This window comes from Salmo salar, chromosome ssa20 (genome assembly GCF_905237065.1).
Source record: "Salmo salar chromosome ssa20, Ssal_v3.1, whole genome shotgun sequence".
NCBI lineage: Eukaryota > Metazoa > Chordata > Actinopteri > Salmoniformes > Salmonidae > Salmo > Salmo salar.
In genome coordinates, this window is record NC_059461.1 from 1,087,722 (window position 1) to 1,113,909 (window position 26,188).

The 26,188-nt window shown below is 41.9% G+C and overlaps 1 protein-coding gene across 7 annotated transcripts in view; it reads right to left on the reverse strand.

Moving 5' to 3' along the window:
• col4a4 (collagen, type IV, alpha 4) overlaps positions 1-26,188 on the reverse strand; it is a 241,645-nt gene that overhangs the window by 124,229 nt on the left and 91,228 nt on the right. For all 7 annotated transcript variants that reach the window (XM_045704243.1, XM_014159949.2, XM_014159950.2 and 4 more), the window contains 5 exons: positions 20,659-20,793; positions 20,352-20,396; positions 16,020-16,136; positions 12,858-12,926; positions 12,433-12,468 (listed from right to left, as the gene is read on the reverse strand). In XM_045704243.1, coding sequence (XP_045560199.1) covers positions 12,433-12,468; positions 12,858-12,926; positions 16,020-16,136; positions 20,352-20,396; positions 20,659-20,793 — 402 coding nt within the window. The remainder of the gene's footprint in view (positions 1-12,432; positions 12,469-12,857; positions 12,927-16,019; positions 16,137-20,351; positions 20,397-20,658; positions 20,794-26,188) is intronic.

The following is a 26,188-nucleotide window of genomic DNA, read 5'->3' on the forward strand; positions in this document are numbered from 1 at the left end:
ATGACATACAGATGTGTGAACAGGTGATCAGAATTCAGGTGATTGGGATCTGGAGAGTGAGCTGCGTTCAGGGGATCTATGTGTTTGAGATTGTGAGCTGGAAGGTGGGCTGGAAAGTGAACTGCGTTCAGGGGATCTACGTGTTTGAGAGTGTGAGTTGGAAGCAGACGTCACAGGGGAAAAATAAATGGCAAATAAGTCTGGCTGCACAACCGATTGGCAAACGTACTACAAATTGAGAAATCATGTGACTAAACTGAGTAAAAAGAAGAAACTACACTATGAAACAAAGATAAATGACATAAAGAATGATAGTTAAAAGCACCTTTGAAGCACCTTAAGGATCCAATCCTTTTTTCAATTTTAGTTTAAAATGACATACCCAAATCTAGCTGTCTGTTGCTCAGGACCTGAAGCAAGGATATGCGTATTCTTGATACCATTTGAAGGGAAACACTTTGAAGTTTGTGGAAATGTGAAATGAATGTAGGAGAATATAACACATTACATCTGGTAAAAGATAACACAAAGAAAAAATGAAGTATTTTGTATTTTTTTTTGTACCATCATTTTGAAATGCAAGAGAAAGTCCATAATGTATTATTCCAGCCCAGGTGCAATTTTGATTTTGGCCACTAGATGGCAGCAGTGTATGTGCAAAGTTTTAAACTGATCCAATGAACCATTGCCTATCTGTTCAAAATGTTGTATCAAGAGTGCCCAAATGTGCCTAATTGGTTTATTGATACATTTTCAAGTTCATAATTGTGCACTCTCCTCAAACAATAGCATGGTATTCTTTCACTGTAATAGCTACTGTAAATTGGACTGTGCAGTTAGATTAACAAGAATTTAAGCTTTCTGCCCATATCAGATGTCTATGTCCTGGGAAATGTTCATGTTACTTACAACCTTATGCTAATCGCATTAGCCTACGTTAGCTTAACATACCGTGAGGGGGACACCGCAGAGGTTAGATGAAATTTTGGGCAAAAAGGAAAATTCCTTTCCATCATTCATTGAATCAGATGCCTCATTCATCACAAAACCACTGATATTGCCGACTACTTTAATGATTTTTTTCATTGGCAAGATCAGCAAACTTAGGCATGACATGCCAGCAACAAACACTGAAACTACACATCCAAGTATATTTGACCAAATGATGAAAGACAGGCATTGTAATTTTGAATTCCGTAAAGTGAGTGTGGAAGAGGTGAAAAAAATTATTGTTGTGTATCAACAATGACAAGCCACTAGGGTCTGACAATTTGGATGGAAAATGACTGAGGATAATAGCGGACAATATTGCCACTACCATTTGCCATATCTTCAATTTAAGCCTACTAGAAAGTGTGTGCCCTCAGGCCTGGAGGGAAGCAAAAGTCATTCCCCTACCTAAGAATAGTAAAGCCCCCTTTACTGGCTGAAATAGCTGACCAATCAGCCTGTTACCAACCCTTAGAAAACTTTTGGAAAGAATTGTGTTTGACCAGATACAATGTTATTTTACAGTAAACACATTGACAACAGACTTTCAGCACGCTTAGGGAAGGACAGTCAACAAGCACAACACTTACTACAAATAACTGATGATTGGCTGAGATAAATTGATGATAAAAATATTGTTGGGCTGTTTTGTTAGACTATTTGACATTATCAATCATAGTCTGCTTGAAAAACGAATGTGTTATGGCTTTACACCCCCTGCTACAGTGCATTCGGAAAGTATTCAGACCCATTGACTTTTTCCACATTTTGTTATGTTACAGCCTTATTCTAAAATTGATTAAATTGTTTTTTCCCTTATCAATCTATAAAATACCGCATAATGACAAAGCGAATGTTTGCAAATGTATTAAGAATAAAAAACAGAAATAACTTATTTACATTAGTATTCAGACCCTTTGCAATGAGACTCGAAATTGAGCTCAGGTGCATCCTGTTTCCATTGATCGTCCTTGAGATGTTTCTTGATTGGAGTCCACCTGTAGTAAATTCAAATGATTAGAAATGGTTTGGAAAGGCACTCACCTGTCTGAACCAATCTTAACGTTATGGTAGAGTGGCCGGACAGAAGCCACACCTCAGTTGACAGTGCATGTCAGGTCAAAAACCAAGCCATGAGGTCGAAGGAATTGTCCGTAGATTGCAGCATTGAAAGTCCAAGACTCTTCCTAGAGCTGGCCGACTGGCAAAACTGAGCAATCAGGGGAGAAGGTCCTTGGTCGGGGAGGTGACCAAGAACCCGATGGTGACTCTGACAGAGCTCCTCTGTGGAGATGGGAGAACCTTCCAGAAGGACAACCATCTCTGCAGCACTCCACCAATCTGAACGTTATGGTAGAGTGGCCGGACAGAAGCCACACCTCAGTAAAAATCACATGACAGCCCGCTTGGAGTTTGCCAAAAGGCGCCTAAAGGACTCTCAGACCATGAGAAACAAGATTATCTGGTCTGATGAAACCAAGATTGAACTCTTTGGCCTGAATGCCAAGCGTCATTTCTGGAAGAAACCTGCCACCATCCCTACGGTAAAGCATAGCGGTGGCAGCATCATGCTGTGTGGATGTTTTTCAGTGGTAGGGACTGGGAGACAAGTCAGGATCGAGGGAAAGATGAAAGGAGCAAAGTACAGAGAGATCCTTGATGAGAACTTGCTCCAAACTTCCTCCAGTTCACCTTCCAAAAGGACAACAACCCTAAGCACACAGCCAAGTCAACGCAGGAGTGGCTTCGGGACAAGTCTCTATCTGAATGTCATTGATTGGCCCACTCAGAGCCCGGACTTGAACCCGATCGAACATCTATGGAGACCAACAGAGGAACAGACAGATAGAGGGGCAATCAACGAAGTAAAGGAGTCCAGGTGAGTCCAATGAGCGCTGCTGCATGTAATGATGGTGACAGGTGTGCGTAATGATGGACAGCCTGGCGCCCTCGAGCGGGAGCGGGAGCTGGCGTGACAGTACCCCCCCTCAGGGGCGCCACCTGGCTTCCCACATGGGTGAGCCCAACGGGCCGGCCGAGGCGTGGGAGAACGACGAGCCGGCCGAGGCGTGGGAGCCCGACGAGCCGGCCGAGGCGTGGGAGACCGACGAGCCGGCCGAGGCGTGGGAGCCCGACTGTCGGCCGAGGCGTGGGAGACCGACGAGCTGGCTGAGGCATGATGTGGGATGGGAGCCTGCGGAGCCAAAGAAACCTCTCGAGCCAGCTAACACATGCAAGACTGATGAGCCAGCTGAGGTACCCCCCGGTTCCATCGGTGGCGGCACCCAGACCCGACGTCAGCACAAAAAACACAAACTCCCTGATGCTTCAAATAGCGGTGTCAGCATTTTGTAAGGATAGACGCTGGAGACCAGAAGGAAGTACAGAGAGTGAACATTTAATGAAACAGCGGACATATAACAAAACATGAACAGTGTCTGGATAAAATATTACAAAAAAGTAGTAGTCTGCTTTACTACAGATTGCTCAGGACTTCTACATTTTGAACCCAGACTGCATAGAGAAACTCGCTGATCACTAGATTGCAGACAAAAAAAGCACTTAGCCAGCTCAGAGAGAAGCTCTGAGAGAACCAAGATCTTCTCTTTGAAGTGCAGGTATAGTTTACAATGACCCTGCTGGTGATGCCTCAAATCCTGATTTATTTTAGCCTGAAACAATCAAGTTATTCACTAAACATTGTACTCTCCAGATGTGACTTCACTTTAAGACTTCTGCCAGTGGTCCTCCCAACACCAGTCTAGAAGATAGGCAGGAAGACATTCCGACCCAACATGAACCCAAAAAATATACATAAGTTGAATGGGTTTCCATCTCATTTTCAACTCTACTGTTGGGTAATATAGCAAATGTGCCCACTCGCAACATCCTCCAGCATGACCGGTTTGGCGGTGGGTCAGTCATGGTGTTGGGTGGCATTTCTTTGGGTGGCCGCACAGCCCTCCATGTGCTCGCCAGAGGTAGCCTGACTGCCATTAGGTACCGAGATGAGATCCTCAGACCCCTTGTGAGACCATATGCTGGTGTGGTTGGCCCTGGGTTCCTCCTAATGCAAGACAATGCTAGACCTCATGTGGCTGGAGTGTGTCAGCAGTTCCTGCAAGAGGAAGGCATTGATGCTATGGACTGGCCCGCCCGTTCCCCAGACCTGAATCCAATTGAGCACATCTGGGACATCATGTCTCGCTCCATCCACCAACGCCACGTTGCACCACAGACTGTCCAGGAGTTGGCGGATGCTTTAGTCCAGGTCTGGGAGGAGATCCCTCAGGAGACCATCCGCCACCTCATCAGGAGCATGCCCAGGCGTTGTAGGGAGGTCATACAGGCACGTGGAGGCCACACACACTACTGAGCCTCATTTTGACTTGTTTTAAGGACATTACATCAAAGTTGGATCAGCCTGTAGTGTGGTTTTCCACTTTAATTTTGAGTGTGACTCCAAATCCAGACCTCCATGGGTTGATAAATTGGATTTCCATTGATTATTTTTGTGTGATTTTGTTGTCAGCACATTCAACTATGTAAAGAAAAAAGTATTTAATAAGATTATTTCATTCATTCAGATCTAGGATGTGTTATTTTAGTGTTCCCTTTATGTTTTTGAGCAGTGTACTTTATCAGATTATTATGTAAGAGTGATATTAAGAGTGATATTATTTGTATTTGTCAAACAGCAGACAAGCATCGATCATCATGTCACCGGAATAAAACCCTCAATATTTATTGAAAAGAGGCATCAAGCTCATCACCTTGCATATTCACCATCCTGTGAAGTTCATCATAATTAATTTAATCTGTAGCCTAATAAACTGCATGCTTTTCCGAGTTGTAATGGTAGGACCACGCAACATATCATCACATGACTCTAAGTTTACTTCGATATAATGGTTATTACAGGGTGTCTGCGGTGTCCTTAAAAAGTCTGAAATGAATTTAGAAAAATTACCATAAAATGATAGCCTACTCCTAACAAGGCGCATTTTCAAGATGCAAGAGAGCTCCACATGTAGCCTCTGACTCTGCACATATGCGTGTGCCACTGCAAGTCGGTTGTAGCCAGATGAGCGAGCATAGCGAGTAAAGGTAGGCTACAAAATAGATAACTAATTTGAAACATTGCTTGTAGTTTGGCTAGTTCTCACCCATTAGCTAGTGAAGTGCATTATCTTTATAATTCCTCTAATGAAAGTGTCTGCCCTGCCCATGTACCTGTTTCGCTGGGGACTGCTGCAGTGATAATGAACAAGCCACGTTTTACTGCCTTTCCCACAGTGCTCCTGTAAAAAATGTGTCTGATTCTAACTATAAGAAAAACACAGCCATCCTATACTTGTCACAGTTTAACAGTTGAAGAGAGGATATGCTCAGATTTGTTTAGGTATATATTTTTATTTCTCAGCTGTCTATTTTACAACCGAGATATTGATATGGATTTGAGATACGGAGTTGCCGAAATGAGCATTGGCCATTGCGAGCACACCGGCCTCATTGGGTATTAGGCTATGACAGCAACATTTTATTTAGGACAGTAATAATTACTTTACTGTTAGTTTCAAACATGCCTACTTCCAGTGAAAATGACATTTATAGGTAGTGATTGTGCAGACTACTCAACAGCTGTCACACCCTGATCGGTTTCACCTGTCTTGTGATTGTCTCCACCCCCTCCAGGTGTCGCTTGTTATCCCCTGCTGTATATATCCCTGTGTTTCCTGTCTCTCTGTGCCGTTTACCGGTGGACCTCGATTCCCTCATCGCCCTCAGCATTAGAATTGATGGACGTCTAAGGGAATGCAGGAGTGAGAGGAGGTCTGGCCTAGGTCACACTTGTTCATCCGCAGTGGCTCGCTCACCTTCGAAGGAATCCGGAAGTCTCCGAAGGCTGTTTTTCCGAGAGGATCAGAAGCCACCCGAGCTCCCTCGAGAATCATTGGCGACAGGTGAGTCAGATACTCTGGAACATATGCAACTGAGCAGAGATAGGTTATCGCCATGGAACGTTCACATAGGCTAAGTTCCAACAGTTGTCTGTACTGTGGGGCTGCGGGACATTACATAGCCACCTGCCCACTTAAGAGACCTATTTATGTAGAAGGTACAAGTACTCTGGGGAGCCAGATTGGGAATCTTCTAAATCCCATCAACCGCACTCCTTTTTTTGTGATACTGCTGTAGGGAGACCAGTCTAAATCTCTCCAGGTGCTCATTGACTCTGGGGCGGATGAGTTTTATGGATGCTACCCTAGTTTCTGAATTAGGTATCCCCACTCAACTCCTCTCTGTTCCCATGGACGCTAGAGCACTGGACGGCCGCTACATTGGTAGAGTTACCCACAGCACCGTTCCTGTTAACCTTCGGGTGGGGTGACAGGGTAGCCTAGAGGATAGAGTGTTGGGCTAGTAACTGAAAGGTTGCAAGTTCAAATCCCCAAGCTGACAAGGTACAAATCTGTCATTCTGCCCCTGAACAAGGCAGTTAACCCACTGTTCCTAGGCTGTCATTGAAAATATTCTTAACTGACATGCCTAGTTAAATAAAGGTAAAATAAAAAAATCTTCGGGTTTCAGGAAATCATGTTGAGGCTATAACAACGTCTCCCCATTTTCTTGGCTCAAAAAACACAACCGGACCTTTGGAATGCCTACCACCTGGTTCGATACGCAAAGGCGATGAGTGGAACACAGCATTCAACACAGCCAGCGGACATTATGAGTAGCAGGTCATGCCGTTTGGACTCACCCACGCCCCCGCTGTCTTCCAGGCTCTGGTAAACGATGTGCCCCCCGGGACATGCTAAACCGTCTTGTGTTAGTCTACATTGACGACATCCTGTTTTTTTCCCGGTTCTCCATGACAGACAGCTCCTTCAGCGCCTCCTGTAGAATTGTTTGTGAAAGCCGAGAAGTGAGTTCCACCGCTCTACAATCTCCTTTCTGGGATATGTCATCGCTGAGGGAAATGTCCAGATGGATCCTGGAAAGGATTGGCCTCAACCTACGTCCAGGGTGCAGTTGCAACGTTTCCTGGGTTTTGCTAACTTCTACCACCGTTTCATTCGGCGTTACAGCACCCTGGCAGCCCCCCTCTCAACACTCACCTCTCCCAATGTACCGTTCACATGGTCTCCAGCTGTCGACAGAGCCTTTGTGAACCTGAAGCATCGGTTCACCACAGCACCCATCCTCATCCATCCGGATCCGTCCCGTCAATTTGTGGTAGAGCTTGATGCTTCTGATGTTGGAGTGGGGGCCATCCTGTCCCAGCGATCTGCCCAGGACCAAAAGATTCATCCCTGTGCCTTCCTGTCCCATCGTCTCAATCCTGCAGAGAGGAACTACGATGGCGTTGGAAGAGTGGAGGCAGTGGCTGGAAGGAGCAGAACAGCCATTCCTGGTCTGGACCGACCATAAAAATGTGGAATATCTCCGTACAACAAAGCACCTTAACTCCAGGCAGGCCCGGTGGGCTCTCCTGCTTACAAGAGTTAACGTCGACATTCCATACCGCTCAGGGTCCAAGAACGTGAAGCCTGACGCCCTCTCCTGCCTATACAGTTCCTCTGCCAAACCCTCAGTCTCCAAAACCATTCTCCCTACCTCATGCCTTGCAGCCTCAGTGGGTTGGGGTATTGAGACCCTGGTTCGCAAGGCACAACATTCTCAGCCTGAACCTGATGGGGCCCGGCTGACCGGCTGTTTGTCCCTAACTCAGTCCGGTCCCGGGTCCTGGAATGGGCTCATTCCTCAAGGCTGACCTGTCATCCCGGTTCCCGCCGTACCCTAGCAATCCTCTGACAACATTTCTGGTGGCCCACAATGGTTCCTGACATCTCTGCCTTCGTCGCCGCGTGCATGGTGTGTGCCCAGAACAAGACTCCACGGCAAGCTCCTTCTGGCCTTCTTCAGCCACTACCGGTCCCTCATCGTCCCTGGTTTCATATCTCTCTGGATTTTGTCACTGTGCTTCCCCCGTCTGATGGCAACACCGTCATTCTGACAGTGGTGGATCGATTCTCAAAGGTCACTCATTTCATCCCTCTCCCCAAACTACCTTCTGCCAAGGAAACGGCCCAGCTCACGGTTCAGCACGTCTTCAGGATCCATGGACTCCCGGTGGATATGGTTTCCCGACCGGGGTCCTCAGTTCTCGTCTCAGTTCTGGAAGGTGTTCTGCACCCTTATTGGGGCATCGGCAAGCCTATCCTCTGGGTTCCATCCCCAGTCGAACGGCCAGTCGGAGCGAGCTAACCAGGACCTGGAGACCACCCTAAGATGCCTGGTCTCAACCAACCCCACTACCTGGAGCCAACAACTGGTCTGGGTGGAGTATGCAAACAAACAATGCCAGTCAGCCTGCACAGCAGGCCCATCGAAACTATACCAAAACTAATTTCACACATATGTGTTAGCCTATAGACAAGATTAAATTGACAATCTGAGTGACAATATTAAATTGGACTTGAAGAGATGGGCGCATATTGTAATTTACAGATGCAGGGAAAGGATCATCAGTTTATCAAATCCTTCTTCAGAGTCACATGCAGGTAAAACATTTAGATGTCTATGTAGTACCAGAAAGAGCATATTCTGCAGTTTCTATTACACTTACCTTTGTGAAATAACTCTCATAATTCAAGAGGTGTAGCTCTAATTCCAAATTTCACTTTTTCCAAGAATATCCGTGCTGTCCATGCATCTACTTGAGCGGCAGCATTGCTCTGGCTACTAAGCAAAAACAAGTAACATAATCAAATACGCTATTTATTTATGCAATTCGTCCTTTACAATTAATTGTTCATCCACTGGTGTATTTGTTTAAGGAATACAGAAAATAATTAAACCTGTTCACCTGGCTGGTTATATTATTATATTTTTAGTTTCTACTTTGTCAAAAGAAGGTGTAACTGGACTTTATTTATTACTAAGAAAATATACCAATAAAGTTGACTAAAGTTCACATGCACTGTCAACTGTGGGACCTTATATAGACAGGTTGGTGTCTTTCCAAATAATTTCCAATCAATTGAATATACCACAGGTGGACTCCAATCAAGTTGTAGAAACATCTCAAAGATGATCATTGTAAACAGGATTCCTCTTAGCTCAATTTTGATTCTCATAGCAAAAGGTCTGAACTTTTTACCTGTTTTCACTTTCTTATAATGGGGTATTGTTTGTAGATTAATGAGGACAAATGTAATTTAATCCATTAAGAATAAGGCTGTAACGTAACACAATTTGGAAAAAGTCAAGGGGTCTGAATACTTTCCGAATGCACTGTAGGTTAAATAACAAAGTTGTTTGTTCCCTTTTCCATATTGCCAGCCACACAAAATTTGTAGGGGGATGCTATCTACAGTACAAGTCAAAAGACACACCTACTAATTCCATGGTTTTTCTTTATTTTTACTATTTTCTACATTGTAGAATAATAGTGAAGACATCAAAACTATGAAATAACACATATGGAATGTAGTAACCAAAAAAGTGTTAACCTCTATGGGCTAGGTGGGACGCTTGCATCCCACCTACGTAACAGCCACTGCCAGCCTGTGGCGCGATTTTCAAAACCTTAAAAATCCTATTACTTCAATTTCTCAAACATATGACTATTTCACAGCCATTTAAAGACAAGACTCTCGTTAATCTAACCACACTGTCCAATTTCAAAAAGGCTTTACAACGAAAGCAAAACATTAGATTATGTCAGCAGAGTACCAAGCCAGAAATAATCAGACACCCATTTTTCAAGCCAGCATATAATGTCACCAAAACCCAGAAGACAGCTAAATGCAGCACTCACCTTTGATGATCTTCATCAGATGACAACCCTAGGACATTATGTTATACAATACATGCATGTTTTGTTCAATCAAGTTCATATTTATATCAAAAACCAGCTTTTTACATTAGCATGTGACGTTCAGAACTAGCATACCCCCCGCAAACTTCCGGGGAATTCGCTAACATTTTACTAAATTACTCACGATAAACGTTCACAAAAAGCATAACAATTATTTTAAGAATTATAGATACAGACCTCCTCTATGCACTCGATGTGTCCGATTTTAAAATAGCTTTTTGGTGAAAGCACATTTTGCAATATTCTAAGTACATAGCCCAGGCATCACGGGCTCGCTATTTAGACACCCGGCAAGTTTAGCACTCACCATAATCATATTTACTATTATAAAAGTTTGATTACCTTTTGTTGTCTTCGTCAGAATGCACACCCAGGACTGCTACTTCAATAACAAATGTTGGTTTGGTCCAAAATAATCCATCGTTATATCCGAATAGCGGCGTTTTGTTCGATGCGTTCCAGACACTATCCGAAATAGTAAAGAAGTGTCGCGCGCATGGCGCAATTCGTGACAATAAAATTCTAAATATTCCATTACCGTACTTCGAAGCATGTCAACCGCTGTTTAAAATCAATTTTTACGACATTTTTCTCGTAGAAAAGCGATAATATTCCGACAGGGAATCTCCTTTTCGGCAAACAGAGGAAAAAATCCCAAAGGCGGGGGCGGTCGGGGTCACGCGCATAAGCCCAGTGTCCCTTGATCGGCCACTTGAGAAAGGCGATAATGTGTTTCAGCCTGGGGCTGGAATGACGACATTCTGTTTTTTCCCGGGCTCTGAGCGCCTATGGACGACGTGGGAAGTGTCACGTTAGAGCAGAGATCCTTAGTAAATGATAGAGATGGAAAAGAAGTTCAAGAAATGGTCAGACAGGCCACTTCCTGTAAAGGAATCTCTCAGGTTTTGACCTGCCATTTGAGTTCTGTTATACTCACAGACACCATTCAAACAGTTTTAGAAAATTTAGGGTGTTTTCTATCCATATGTAATAAGTATATGCATATTCTAGTTACTGGGTAGGAGTGGTAACCAGATTAAATTGGGTATGTTTTTTATCCAGCCGTGTCAATACTGCCCCCTAGCCCTAACAGGTTAAACAAATGGAAATAGAGAAAGAGAAACTAAAGTCCATCATTACTTTAAGACATGAAGGTCAGTCAATACAGAACATTTCAAGAACTTTGAAAGCTTCTTCAAGTGCAGTCGCAAAATCCATCAGGCACTATGATGAAACTGGCTCTCATGATGACCGTCACAGGAAAGGAAGACACAGAGTTACCACTGCTGCAGAGGATAAGTTCATTAGAGTTAACTGCACCTCAGATTGCAGCCCAAATAAAGGTTTCACAAAGTTCAAGTAACAGACACATCTCAACATCAGATGACCTGGCCTCCACAATCCCCCTACCTCAACCCAATTGAGATGGTTTAGGATGAGTTGGACCGCAGAGTGAAGGAAAAGCAGCCAACAAGTGCTCAGCATATGTGGGAACTCTTTCAAGATTGTTGGAAAAGCATTTCAGGTGAAGCTGGTTGAGAGAATGCCAAGAGTGTGCAAACAGTGGCTACTTTGAAGAATCTAAAATCCCAAAAATATTTTGATTTGTTTAACACATTTTTGGTTACTACATGATTCCATATGTGTTATTTCATAGTGTTGATTTCTTCACTACTATTCTGCAATGTAGAAAATAGTAAAAATAGAAAAACCTTTGAATGAGTAGGTGTGCCCAAACTTTTGACTGGTACTGTATATTTTGGAATGTTGGATGTGGATTTCAGGAGGATGTCAATACAGAAAAAGGAACAAACCACTTTTTTTCTCTTTTTTTTTTTTTTTACTTCAACGAATCATGGCCTGGCATAGGATATCAACACTGACTAGGGTTGGCTGTTATTTGAGTCATAGTTTGACTCTCAAATTCATGTATTGGTGTGTGGTCAGTATTTTTATAGAGAGACCGCCCTGAATTCTACATGGTCAAAAAGTGAGCTTTTGTAATGTAGTAACACATACTGTCCACATCAAGGAAAGTAGCATAATATAAATGAATTAAATATGGAAAAAGAATGAAATATTTTAATTGAGGATGATAGTAAATGAAGCAAACTCACAGATTTGTACAATTATCACTTATATTTCTCACTAATTTAACAATTTAGAGTTAAAAAATGCTCTTTTGCACAATTTAACCGGGCACTCTAGAAAGAGTTCCCATAGTGACTGTGCAGCAGCCCGTTAATTCGCCCTCACTACAAAATCAAAGGTGTTGCTACTTGGTTCAGTTAAGCACTGGGTATATGTCAACCTGCTGCTCTTTTTACGTACATTGTTGGCATGACAAGGACTGTTAGTGAAGATGGCTAAATCGCATTCAGATCTGGAAACCAGGCAATAGTAATGCAGTAGTAACTATGTCGACACATTGAATGTGTCACAGCAGCAAAGGCAGGCACTTGCTGGTAAGGGGGCCATTTTGAAGTAGTGTATGTTGTGACTTGACAGGCTATAGGGAACCCATCCAACAACCGTCCAACAACCATCTTACTCACAGGCAGTCCAGTAACCCCAACACGGCCGACATCACCCTGTCAGATAAGAAGAAGAAAAGAAAAAGAGAAGAAGTCTTAATAACAGAACATACATGGCAGGGTGAGGAGGCATTGGAGCGGGTGAGGATGGGCAAACGGGTGTACAAAGCTAAGAGGGTATAGGAGTGAGAGTCAGGTACACAGACAATGACTGTAGGATGATTGATTGCATAGGGCATATTCATTTTTGTTTTGTATGCAGACATGGGTTGGGCACCTAAAAGGTTTATGACAATCAATCCATCCACCCATCCATCCATCATCAATCAAATAATTAATCAATCAAATAAGATGAATATTTTGCGTAAGAGATGCAAGCATGTACAGGTGGACACACAAATGAAAGAGACTGTATGGAGAGATGATGGTTGTGAAAGGCCACTTACAGGTATACCAGGGTACTGGATGAACTGAACGGTGGGGACCCCTGGCACTCCTTTGATCCCTGGGAAACCCTGCAGTCATCAATAGAAAATACAGTATATTTGAACATTAATGTATTTGTTACACAGTGGAAACTCACAACCCTATGCAAAATACACAAGAAGCACCGCAAATAACACTGATCTAGAGAAGGCATTTCTAGATCTGGGGCGACAGTACTTCTAGGTCTCAGGAAGGCAGTAGCAAGAGCCCAACTGTGTGATCCGAGGCATGTGGACCACTGTGACAGAGGAAATTCCGCCCAGACCAGGGTGTGAACTCAAAACCCTCTGTACCGTTAACAGAACATACTCAAGAAGCGCTTCTAGGTCTCAGGAAGGCAGTAGCAATAACCTTAGCTATCCCCAATGTCGTGTCTTTGCTATGCCGGATTAAGTGATATGACATGCTATTCTATAAAATAATTTCTCTAATTAATATTACCTGATTAAACTAATCATGTAAATGTAATTAACTAGAAAGTCGGGGCACCACGAAATAATTTTTATAGAGCTGTTATCTTCTGAATAAACTCTTAAAGACCTGGTCATCTTTTACATCAGTAGCAGTCAATTATTAATCGTCACCTTATTCAGTCTCATCTGAACATCATAGAATTCTTGGTTATCTTCACGAACCCTGGCTAACAAGTTGAATCAGCAATGCAAAATTTGGTTAAATTATTTATTTACTAAATACCTAAATAATCACACAGAATGACATAAAAACAGGATTGATCATACATGGAACAAAAGGTTCTGGGTCTCCATGGGGCCTCGTGAGCTATGCTATCGTAAATACATCGGTTTAAAGATTATTAACTTCTGGTTAATCCAGCCGCTTTGTCAGATTTCAAAAAGGCTTTAAGGCGAAAGCATACCATGTGATTATCTGAGGACAGCGCCCCGCTTACAAAAGCATACAAACATTTTACAACCAAGTAAAGGAATTACAAAAGTCAGAAATAGCGATAAAATTAATCACTTACCTTTGAAGATCTTCATATGGTTGCAGTCACAAGAGTCCCAGTTACACAATTAAATGTTTGTTTTGTTCGATAAAGTCACTCTTTATATCCCAAAAACTTTTGTTGGCGCGTTTTGTTCAGTAATCCACTGGCTCAAAGGCGGTCAAAACATGCAGATGAATACATCCTAATAGTACCGGTAAAGTTTGTCGAAACATGTCAAATTATGTTATTAATTAATCCTCAGGTTGTCAATTGTCTAAATAATCGATAATATTTCAACCGGACAATAGCGTCTTCAATAGAAAGGAAAAACAACGAAGGGTGCGCACTCAGTCACGCGCGCAAACCAGCTCTGCATTCTTCCTCAGTCCACAGACATTTTTCAGAAAACAAGCCTGAAACAATGTCTAAAGACTGTTGACATCTAGGAACTGCAATCTGGGTCCTAACCCATTAGATACTCTATAGGCATTCAATTGAAAATACCCACATCAAAAGAATCCCACTTCCTGGATGGATTTTCCTCAGGTTTTTGCCTGCCATATCAGTTCTGTTATACTCACAGACATTTTTTTAACAGTTTTGGAAACGGTAGAGTGTTTTCTATCCAAATCTACCAATTATATGCATATCCTAGCTTCTGGGCCTGAGTAATAGGCAGTTTACTTTGGGCACGCTTCTCATCCAGACGTCGAAATACTGCCCCCAAGCCATAAGAAGTTAACGCATGGACAGCAGTCCTCACGTCCTCGGAACACAAGTTGAATTTTCGTCAACGGGATTATATAGTGGTGAGAGAGAAGGGCGTGTTACATAGTTTACAACCAATGTCTGTTCACTTGGGCGGGGCCACTGAGTGAGCAGAGTTTTTACCTCATGAAAACCATCCTCTCATTTAGAAGCTAAAATTACATTTAATCTTTTCACAAATAGTTTAATATTTAAACATTTAAATTGCACAACAATTCCATGTGAATCTGATAACTAGAATGTGTAGACTTTTCAAGAAACAGTTTATGTCATCCTATCATCAGTAATAATGTCTCAGACGACAACTGATCTGACATCATATTCTTTAAGTACCAACGCATATTTTCAGCTGGTTGGATTACTGAAATATGGTTCCTTTCCCACCCTTCTGATGTTACCATACTCTCTCTATGTTAACAAAGGGCTTTCCAAGAGTCTCATCTGTAGAGTAGAGAGAGAGAAAAGGGGGGAAGGTATTTATGGGGGTCATAAACCTCACCAACAGGCCAACGTCATGACACCTACATATGCATATGTACATTAAATGGTCCACAGTACACTACTGCCCTAACAAGCAAAGGAGCAGTAACTGCACATTTGGTAATTTTTTCTAGATTATATACATGCTTTATCATTTGGCCAAATATCCTGCCTCCATTGTTTTGTATTATGGAGAAATGGGGGGTTATGTTTGCAGAAACGGTAAAAAGTGAAACCAAGGAAAAAGGCAGTAACTGGCATCACTCACGTCAGTTACTGCCTTTTACCTTGATTTAACTGAGCTACAATTCATTTGGCTGTACAAAAAAAAAATGTTGAAGTCATTTTTCGCAGTTTCACTCTATGAGCAGTTACTGCTCTTTTGCTTGGTAGGGCAGACTACATCTCTGTCAGTAATTACTTGTACAGGTGTAGGATCTTCATTTGATCAACCTGTTGTTGCAGGACATGCAAACTTGAAGTGTATTCAAGGTTTTAAAAATAAAATGTCAGACAAAAAATGAAACAACCCTACAAAAATGTATATTCTGTCACACCTGTCTTTGTGCTTGTCTCCACCCCCCTCAAGGTGTCACCCACCCCAGTGTATTCTGTTTGTCTGTTGCCAGTTCGTTTTGTTCGTCAAGCCTACCAGCGTTTTTCCCCTTGCTCCTGTCTGTTTCTAGTTCCTGTTTTCTAGTTTTTCCGGATTTGACCATTCTGCCTGCCCTGACCCTTAGACTGCCTGCCATTCGGTAGCTTTTGGACTCTGATCTGGATGACTGACCTCTGCCTGCCCTTGACCTGTCGTTTTGCCTGCCCCTGTTCCTTCATGTTCTGGGTTCTCAAGGAATGCAGAGTGATATAGCCCCTATCTGTGTCCCCTACACCAGCCACACACAGTTCTGTACTGTACTGTACTCACCGCTCCCCCATCAGGCCCGTCCAGACCATGGATTCCAGGGAAACCACTGTCCCCTTTGGTCCCGTTACAGCCATCAAGCCCTGGTAGACCAGGAACACCCCCCGGCCCAGGGTGACCCTGGAACACACACACGCACACACACACGCACACACATTAGGCTATTTATGCACCATTGGTCATTCCCACTATCCAGTGCCTTTTCTTTCCCCAGGAAATATCACTTCTTATACCATGGCATTGTTGAATAATAGTTTCTGATTTGCTTGAAGGGCATTCTAGAGTGTGCATTATTTCCCTATAACGCACTGTATATTTGCACAGTAGAATTCAATGGCTATAGTTCTTACATGTTCTATGTTTGAGCTGCTTTTGAAAGCAAACGTTGAATTGAAAACATCATTGGCACTGTTGAATTTGATTTTCATAATAGCAAGCTAGGATTGAAGTCTGTAAGCTTAGTTACCAAGGCAACTGCAGTTGCTATCTAGTAAACTTGCTAGATAGCAACAGCAGTTGCCTTGTGTTGAACACATTTATACCTGCAAATGAACACATTTCTAGCTGTACATTTGTTAAATTATAGCCATGGTATAAAATGGATAATCAACTCGAGGCTATATGCATTCTCTGGAAAATAATGCAACTCCGTGGAATGTTAGTTTCACTTTGTTAGCGTTCATTATTTTTCAGAGAACGCATAGCCCCTCGTTGACTATCCCTTACTTATTTAGTGTAAAATGTGGATTCCAAAAGCCTTTAAATATAAGGTTAGGTGTCATTTACCATTAAAGCACAAATATATCGATCTCAAAGGGATTTTATGCATTTTGTTTTCAGTGCATGTTGGCATTTTTGCCATGTCCCCTGGTGCTATTCGTTAACTTCTACTAGAAATATAAACTATAAGATAAAATATTTCTTCATTATTTTATAGTCCTAAAAAACATATCTCTCAGCAATATTTGCTTTCTCATGATTATTGTATTTATTATTATTGTATTTATTATGTTCTGTGTGTCCCTGATATCACTTCCCACTCTGTTAGTTGTTAGTAATTATCCTTTAAGAAAACCCCTTCCCACAATGACATCCTGTTCAGGTAGTGTCATCACTTTGTTGGTGGGAAAACGGTCATTAAAGGATGCTAATGTCAAAGTGAAGTCAAAACTTGCATATTTGATCATTTTAGCATTTCATGACAATAGTCTGTTTGTCTCACTCATACATTTCCACCCTGTTAGGCTAAACTACAGAGAACATTTAGGAAATGTCCAAATGATAAAATTCTTTTTGATATATAAATCAAATCCTCTTTCAGTGTTTACTATATTTACCATTACGCTAACTCAATCGCAATCACCCACAGAGCTATGGCTAATTTAGGCTCCAAATGTTCACCCTGTTAGGTTCACACTGTTAGAATTATGCAACAAACATAATAACAATTTTCTGAAAGTCAAACTTGTCCTTTTTATGATATACTAAAGAAATGAAACATATACAGTACCAGTCAAGGGTTTGGACACACCTACTCATTCAAGGGTTTTTCTTTATTTTTACTATTGTCTACATTGTAGAATAATAGTGAAGACATCAACACTATGAAATAACATATATGGAATCATGTAGTAATCAAAAAAGTGCTAAACAAATCAAAATATATCTTATATTTGAGATTATTTAACCTCTTGACAGCGCATTTTGAAAAACATTCGTGCCCATTTTAAATGGCCTACTACTCAAACTCAGAAGCTAGGATATGCATATAATTAATACTTGTGGATAGAAAACACCCTAATATTTCTAAAACTGTTTGAATGGTGTCTGTGAGTATAACAGAACTCATATGGCAGTCAAAACCCCGAGACAGATCGAAACAGGAAGTGGAATTCTGAATTGCGAACTCAACTTCATCACATTGCCTATTAATCACACCGTGAGCTATGGTTCATTGAGCACTTCCTATTGCTTCCACTAGATGTCCCCAGTCTTTACAAAGTGGTTTGAGTCTCCTACTGTTAAAACTGAATGAATGAGACGCTGTGGAACGTGGTCACACGGAGAGGGCCATCACCATTATCACGCCGGCACCCCTGGTTACCCTCCCCTTTCGAAACGTTTTGAAACACAATGCAATCGTCCCCCTCGAATCTTATTGGCTCTCTTGTTGAAAAACGCCCTGAAGATTTATGTTATACAATGTTTGACATGTTTGAACGAACGTAAATGGGAAAAAAATGCATTTTCTCGAAATGGCTGTCCCGCGGCCGACGGAGCATTTGGATTAGCCTTCAGACGCGCTAACAAGAACAAGCTCTTGGAACATAAAGGAGTAATTTTTTCGAACGAAAATAAATTTATTGTGGACCTGGGATTCCTGATGAAGACAACCAAAGGTAAGGGATTATTGACAATAGTATACAAGACTAGATGTGATATGCGATTGTTCCAAGATGGCGCTGACCTGTAACGTAACGTTAACGTTTTTCTGAGTATCGCATCCCCTTTCATCGCAAAGTATGATTACCCAGTAAAGTTAATTTTAAATCTGGCATTACAGGTGCTTTCAAGAGATATTCATCTATAAATCTTAGAATGACAATATTACATTTTAAAAATGTTTTCGAATAGTAATTTAGTAAATTGTAGCTCTGTTTCATCGGATGCATTTGAGGGAAAATAGTTAGTCAACGTTACGCACCGATGTAAAATGCTGTTTTTATATATAAATATGAACTTTATCGAACAAAAGAATGCATGTATTGTGTAACATGATACATACGCATACGGGACGGAGGCCGCACAGGGGTTAAAGTAGCCACCCTTTGCCTTGATGACAGCTTTGCACACTCTTGGCATTCTTTCAACCAGATTCATGAGGTAGTCACCTGGAATGCACTTCAATTAACCTCTAGGGGACCCCCTTCCCGTTCTCATCCCGGTAACGGGATTGCTTGACAAGATAGCAAAAATCTAATAATTTCAATTTCTCAAACAATCAATTATTTTACACCATTTGAAAGATAAACATCTCCTTAATCCAACCACGTCATCCGGCCGTGAAAATACTGCCTCCTAGCCCAGACAGGTTTTAACAGGTGTGCCTTGTTAAAAGTTTGTGGCAAGAACAGCTCAAATAAGGAAAGAGAAACGACAGTCCATCATTACTTTAAGACATGAAGGTCAGTCAATTCGAAAATGTCAATAACTTTTCAAGTGCAGTCGCAAAAACCATCAACGCTATGATGAAACTGGCTCTCATGAGGACCGCCACAGGAAAGGAAGATCCAGAGTTACCTCTGCTGCAGAGGATAAGTTCATTAGAGTTTCCAGCCTCAGAAATTGTAGCCCAAAGAAATTCTTCACAGAGTTCAGGTAACAGACACATCTGAACATCAACTGTTCAGAGGAGACTGTGTGAATCAAGACTTCATGGTCGATTTGCTGAATAAAAAACACTACTAAAGGACACCAATAAGCAGATACTTTCTTGGGCCAAGAAACATGAGCAATGGACATTAGACCTGTGGAAATCTGTCATTTCGTCTGATGGGTACCAACCGCCGTGTCTTTTCCTGGTGACACTGTCTGTGATTTATTTAGAATTCAAGGTACACTTAACCAGCATGGCTACCACAGCGTTCTGCAGCGATACGCCATCACATCTGGTTTGCGCTTAGTGGGACTATCATTTGCTTTTCAACAGGATAATAACCCAACACACCTACAAGATGTGTAAGGGCTATTTGACCAAGAAGGAGAGTGATGGAGTGCTACCTCAGATAACCCCAACCTCAACCCAATTCAGATGGTTTGGGAGGAGTTGGACCGCAGAGTGAAGGAAAAGTAGCCAACAAGTGCTCAGCATATGTGTGGACTCCTTCACGACTGTTGGAAAAACATTCCAGGTGAATCTGGTTGAGATAATGCCAAGAGTGTGCAAAGCTGTCATCAAGGCAAAGGGTGGCTACTTTGAAGACTCTAAAATATATATCTGATTTGTTTAACACTTTTTTTGGTTACTACATGATTCCATATGTGTTATTTACTAGTTTTGATGTCCTCAATATTATTCTACCATGAAGAAAATAGTAGAAATAAAGAAAAACCCTTGAATGAGTAGGTGTGTTCAAACTTTTGACTGGTACTGCATACTTTTCCCCAAAAGACGTATGAGGTGCAAAAGGCATAGGAATGACATATGAACTGTACTGTGCAGTATGAAACAGAAAGCTAACTATGGTATTACAATATGCCATGGCAAGGAATTGGTCTACAGGTATACACACACACATGTACATACATGCTTCCATTTCCCACACACACACTCACCGGGACACCATCTAGTCCAGGATATCCTGGTACGCCAGCGATACCCTGAAAATGCAGAAACAGATCAGGAGTCAGAACGCACACACACACAAGATCTAATATTTATTTTTCTTTAACCATGTCATGATCTCTCTTTTTCTCCTCGTCCCTCTCCATGTCATTATGACACTTGAAACCAGTTGAGAGTGTGTGAGTGACAGGGATTATTTTGGGTACATGATTACAGTACAAGTACAGTACAGCACAAGTGGGACCTGATCAGGTGAAGTAATCAGGTAAAACTCTAAATATGAGGTATTTAATTTACCACGTCTCCCTTCGGTCCAGATACGCCAGGGAAGCCCTCCTCTCCTCGATAGCCCTTTTCTCCAAGAGGCCCCTGGGGGCCCGGGAACCCTGGTGGCCCCTGAGGCCCCTGTCGTCCTAAAACTCCTGGAACACCCTGGACATCACAGTGACATGTTACAAACACTGGGGATCACGTTTACAAGGCTGCAACATACTGAAAATAACAAATAAATATCATGAATTAAGCTGACATGTCAGAGAGGTATGCCTGTTTTTCAACATTTACACTACATGACCAGAAGTATGTGGAGACCTGCTTATTGAACATCTCATTCCAAAATCATGGGCATTAATATGGATTTGGTTGACCCTTTGCTGCTATAACAGCCCCCACTCTTATGGGAAGGCATTACACTAGATGTTGGAACATTGCTGTGGGGACTTGCTTCCATTCAGCCACAATAGCATCAGTGAGGTCGGGCACTGATGTTGGGGGTTTAGGGCTGGCTCACAGTTGGAGTTCAATTCATCCTAAAGGTGTTCGATGGAGTTGAGGTCAGGGCTCTGTGCAGACCAATCCAGTTCTTCCACACCGATCTTGACAAAACATTTCTGTATGGACCTCGCTTTGTTCACAGGGGCATTGTCATGCTGAAACAGGAAAGAGCCTTCCCCAAACTGTTGCCACAAAGTTGGAAGCACAGAATTGTCTAGAATGTCATTGAATGCTAAGATTTCCCTTCACTGGAACTAAGAGGCCTAGCTCAAACCATGAAAAACAGCCCCAGGTCATTATTCCTCTTCCACCAAGTTGGCACTATGCATTGAGGCAGGTAGCCTTCTCCTGGCATCCGCCAAACCCAAATTCATCCATTGGACTGCCAGACGGTGAAGCATGATTCCTCACTCCAGAAATTTGACAAACTGACTTGTTGGAAAGGTGCCACGTTGAAAGTCTCTGAGCGGTCCAGTAATGCCATTCTACTGCCAATGTTTGTCTATGGAGATTGCATTGCTGTGTTCTCGATTTTATACACCTGTCAGCAACGGGTGTGGCTGAAATAGCCGAATCCACTAATTTGAAGGGGTGTCCACATACTTTTGTATATATAGTGTATTTATATCTGAATCTGAATATTCCACAACATTGTGCCCTGTGTCGCGTTTATTAGGCACCAAACGGAAGAAAACTGACTGAAACAGGGAGGGATTAATTGGACTTGTCCAATAAGAATCACACATTTTTGTTTTCAGCTGCAAAACATTTAACAAACTTTTCCTGCTGTCTGCCCTAATAAACATTGTCCAACTGAACGTGGTCAAAATGAAAATGTGTAGACGAGACCTTGGTACTTTTGGTTTAGTAGATCGAATGTCTTTAGCAGCCCCTACTGAGTAAATGATATAAAGTGAATAAAAATATAAACGCAACATGTAAAGTGTCAGTCCCATGTTTCATGAGCTGAAATTAAAGATCCCAGTAATCTTCCATACGCACAAAAAGCTTGTTTCTCTCAAATCTTGCCAAGATAATTCATCCACCTGACAGTTGTGGCATATCAAGAAGCTGATTAAACAGCATGATCATTATACAGGTGCATTTTGTGCTTGAGACAATGAAAGGCCACTCTAAAATGTGCAGTTTTGTCACACAACACAATGCCACAGATGTCTCAAGTTTTGAGGGAACGTGCAATTGGCATGGAGACTGGAGATATAAGAATATAATAAAAGATAATTTTAGGTTAGTTTCTCTACCATAAACTGCCTCCAACGTTGTTTTAGAGAATTTGGCAGTACGTCCAACTGGCCTCACAACAGCAGACCACGTGTATGGCATCTTGTGGGCAAGCGGTTTACTGATGTCAACGTTGTGAAGAGCCACCAATGATGATGGTTTGGGGTTATGGTATGGGCAGGCATAAGCTATGGACAACAAACACAATTGCATTTTATCGATGGCAATTTGAATGCACAGAGATAACGTGACGAGATCCTGAGGCCCATTGATATGCTATTTATGATAATACAAGGCCCCATGTCGCAAAGGTTCTGTACACAATTCCTGGAAGCTGAACTTTTCCAAGTTCTTTCATGGTCTACATACTCACCAGACATGTCACCCATTGAGCATGTTTGGGATGCTCTGAATCAACGTGTACGACAGCGTGTTCCAGTTGCTGCCAATATCCATCAACTTCACACAGCCATTGAAGAGGAGTGGGACATCATTCAACAGACTAATCAACTCCAAGTAAAGGAGATGTGTTGCGCTACATGAGGCAAATGGTGGTCACACCAGATACTGACTGGTTTTCTGATCCACGCCCCTACCTTTTTTTAATGGGATGTGTGACCAACAGATGCATATCTGTATTCCAAGTCATGTGAAATCCATAGATTAGGGCATAATGAATTTATTTAAATTCACTGATTTCCTTATATGAACTGTAACTCAGTAAAATCTTTCAAATTGTTGCATGTTGCGTTTATATTTTGGTTCAGTATATAGCAGAGTACTAACAGGTAGTCTAGTAATATTTGCTTTCTTCTCTTTCCTAATCTCTTGTGGACAGACAACGTAAACATAAGCATCTGACCAAATTACACAAGATTTTAGTTCTGGGATAACTGAGATTATCTCTTTGCAGACAACCAAACTTGGTAAAAACCGACTGCCACAACATACAGTATGGGTTATTTCTGTGTCCATTTCATTGACTGATCGGTGGTGGCAGTAATCTCTTTAAGTGATAATGCCCGAGAAGCCGGTGTTTGGAGGATATATTTGCACGGGTGTTGTTAGGCCCGAGACGAAGTCGGGTTACCAACATATTAAAATAATGACTGACATATTTTCAATAAAAACGTTTTTATTTTGATGAATTTATTCATACTATCTCATCCTTTCACAAGATATAGTCCCTACACAAATCTAGGGTTGCTACCCAAGCCGGCTGGTTGTTCATTCTATCGGTTCGGTTGCTAGAGACGCAACACAGTTTTTCAGTATTTTTGTTCTGTATCTATGGACCCGACCCAGTCATTCTTTCTAAATGTCCCATTGCTATACTGGCTGGCAACGTTCTTATCCCTGGCTTGCTAGCTAGACAACTACGGCTAACTTACAGTCATGTCAAAAAGTGCAGCCAGAATAACAGCAAAGTAGCCGCATTTGCATTTGCTCAAGCTGTTTTCTAGTGACATTTGCTTGGATATATCCATAACAATGAGCTAATGAGGTGGGATTTCGCCTGGCATAGAAAATGTGCTCTCTCGTCAGGCCCCTGTTGATCAGAGGAGCTAGCCAACAACACAGCTATCACTTCAACAATCACTTCAAACTGAAGCTGGAAAGACCGCAAACTAGTTGCACTTCGTAATGTTTTACCTTTTTTCAATTGACATTTCTTTGTATACAGCGCATTCGGAAAGTATTCAGACCCCTTGCATTTTTCCACATTTTGTTCTAAAATTGATTAAATAAAAAAAATGTCCTCAGCAATCTACACACAATACCTCATAATGACAAAGCAAAAAAAGGTTTTTAGGAATATCTGCAGATGTATTAAAAATAAATAATATAAATACCGTATTTACATAAGTATTCAGACCCTTTGCTAGGAGACTCAAAACTGAGCTCAGGTGAATCCTGTTTCTATTGATCCTCCTTGAGATGTTTCTACAACTTGATTAGAGTCCACCTGTGGTAAATTCAATTGATTGGACATGATTTGGAAAGGCACACACCTGTCTATATAAGGTCCCACATTTTACAGTGCATGTCAAAGCAAAAACCAAGTAATGAGGTCGAAGGAATTGTCCGTAGAGCCAGGACTGTGTCGAGGCACAGATCAAAGGAAGGGTAACAAATAATTTATGCAACATTGGATGCCATTGTGTTCTTGGGGAACGTCATCATTCTTAAATGGAAGAAGTTTGGAACCACCTTGACTCTTCCTAGAGCTGGCCGCCTGGCCAAACAGAGCAATCGGGCGAGAAGGGTCAGGGAGGTGACCAAAAACCCGATGGTCACTCTGACAGAGCTCCAGAGTTCCTCTGTGGAGATGGGAGAACCTTCCAGAAGGACAACCATCTCTGCAACACACCACCAATCAAGCCTTTATGGTAGAGTGGCCAGACAGAAGCCACACCTCAGTAAAGGCACATGACAGACCGCTCGGAGTTTGCCAAAAGGCACCTAAATGACTCACAGACCATGAGAAACAAGATTCTCAGGTCTGATGAAACCAAGATTGAACTCTTTGGCCTAAATGCAAAGTGTCACGTCTGGAGCAGTTGTGTAAAGTACTTAAGTAAAAATACTTTAAACACCGAAAATTGTAAAATTCATGTAATTATCAAGAGAACATCCATGGTCATCCCTATTGCCTCTGATCTGGCGGACTCACTAAACACAAATGCTTCGTTTGTAAATTATGTGTGTGTTGGAGTGTGCCCCTGGCTATCCGTAAATAAAAACTGAAAATGGTGAGGTATGGTTTGCTTAATATAGGGAATTTGAATTATTTTACACTTTTACACTTTTTCAATACTTAGGTGTCATGACATTGCCCTCTTTGGGGATAGCGAGTACCATCCCCCTCTCTCTGCACCATCACCCTCTCTCCCTCACCACCTCTCTGTCTTCCCCCTACCAACAGGCTCTGTTATGCAGGTCATAAATTCCTAGAGGAGTTCTCTCCTCATGGCCAGAGTATAAGAGACAGTGTGTTTTCATAGAGAAAACAAAGGAACTTCTTCCACATCACAGAACTTGAGAACATAACAATATTCATGTTCTGGAGAATGTATAAACGGTCGGTGTAGTAGCCAGCTACGAAGTGGTCCATTTTGTACAATTTAGTGACCTCAGGAAAGACAATACAGCCACATTACCATAACTCTGTTTATACAAGAGGCTTGCATCTAATTGTTGTATAAAATGAATGAGTAAAGATGAAACTATTTGTGAAATTATGTAATGTGATATAAACTGTTTAATGAAGGACACTCCAATTCCCTTTGGGGTTTAACTAAATCATTGGCCCGCCCCATGAGCACAGACATTGATTTCGCGTCATGGGACAGCCCCTTTCTACTGTTATGAATATAACCCCCACCGGGAAGAATTCCCTTCAGACCAGTACCACATCACAGAGGGAGTTAAGGTTTGAGTAGATTGCTGAATCTTTTAACCATACCACGTGGTTAAACTCTGAGACTATCGATCCGACAGAATAAGAGCTACTCTTCGATACTAATTACTAGTCTGCAGCTAGAAATGATGTACCCGTGAATGCGAAGGCCGACAACCGCTGAAACATCAATTCTATAACAACATTGCTGAATGTTACTCTGAACTATCCATTCTAACAACGGCAGAGAGAGAGAGGGCGGACAAACTGTCCAACAGAAACAAACTTTCCAACAGAGATCACGACGACACACTGAGCGTAAATATATATATATTGATTGCAATTATTCCCGAATGAGTGAGCGTTCATGTGCAAAGGATTAGCATTTCAATTGTTAGAATTATCAAGTGT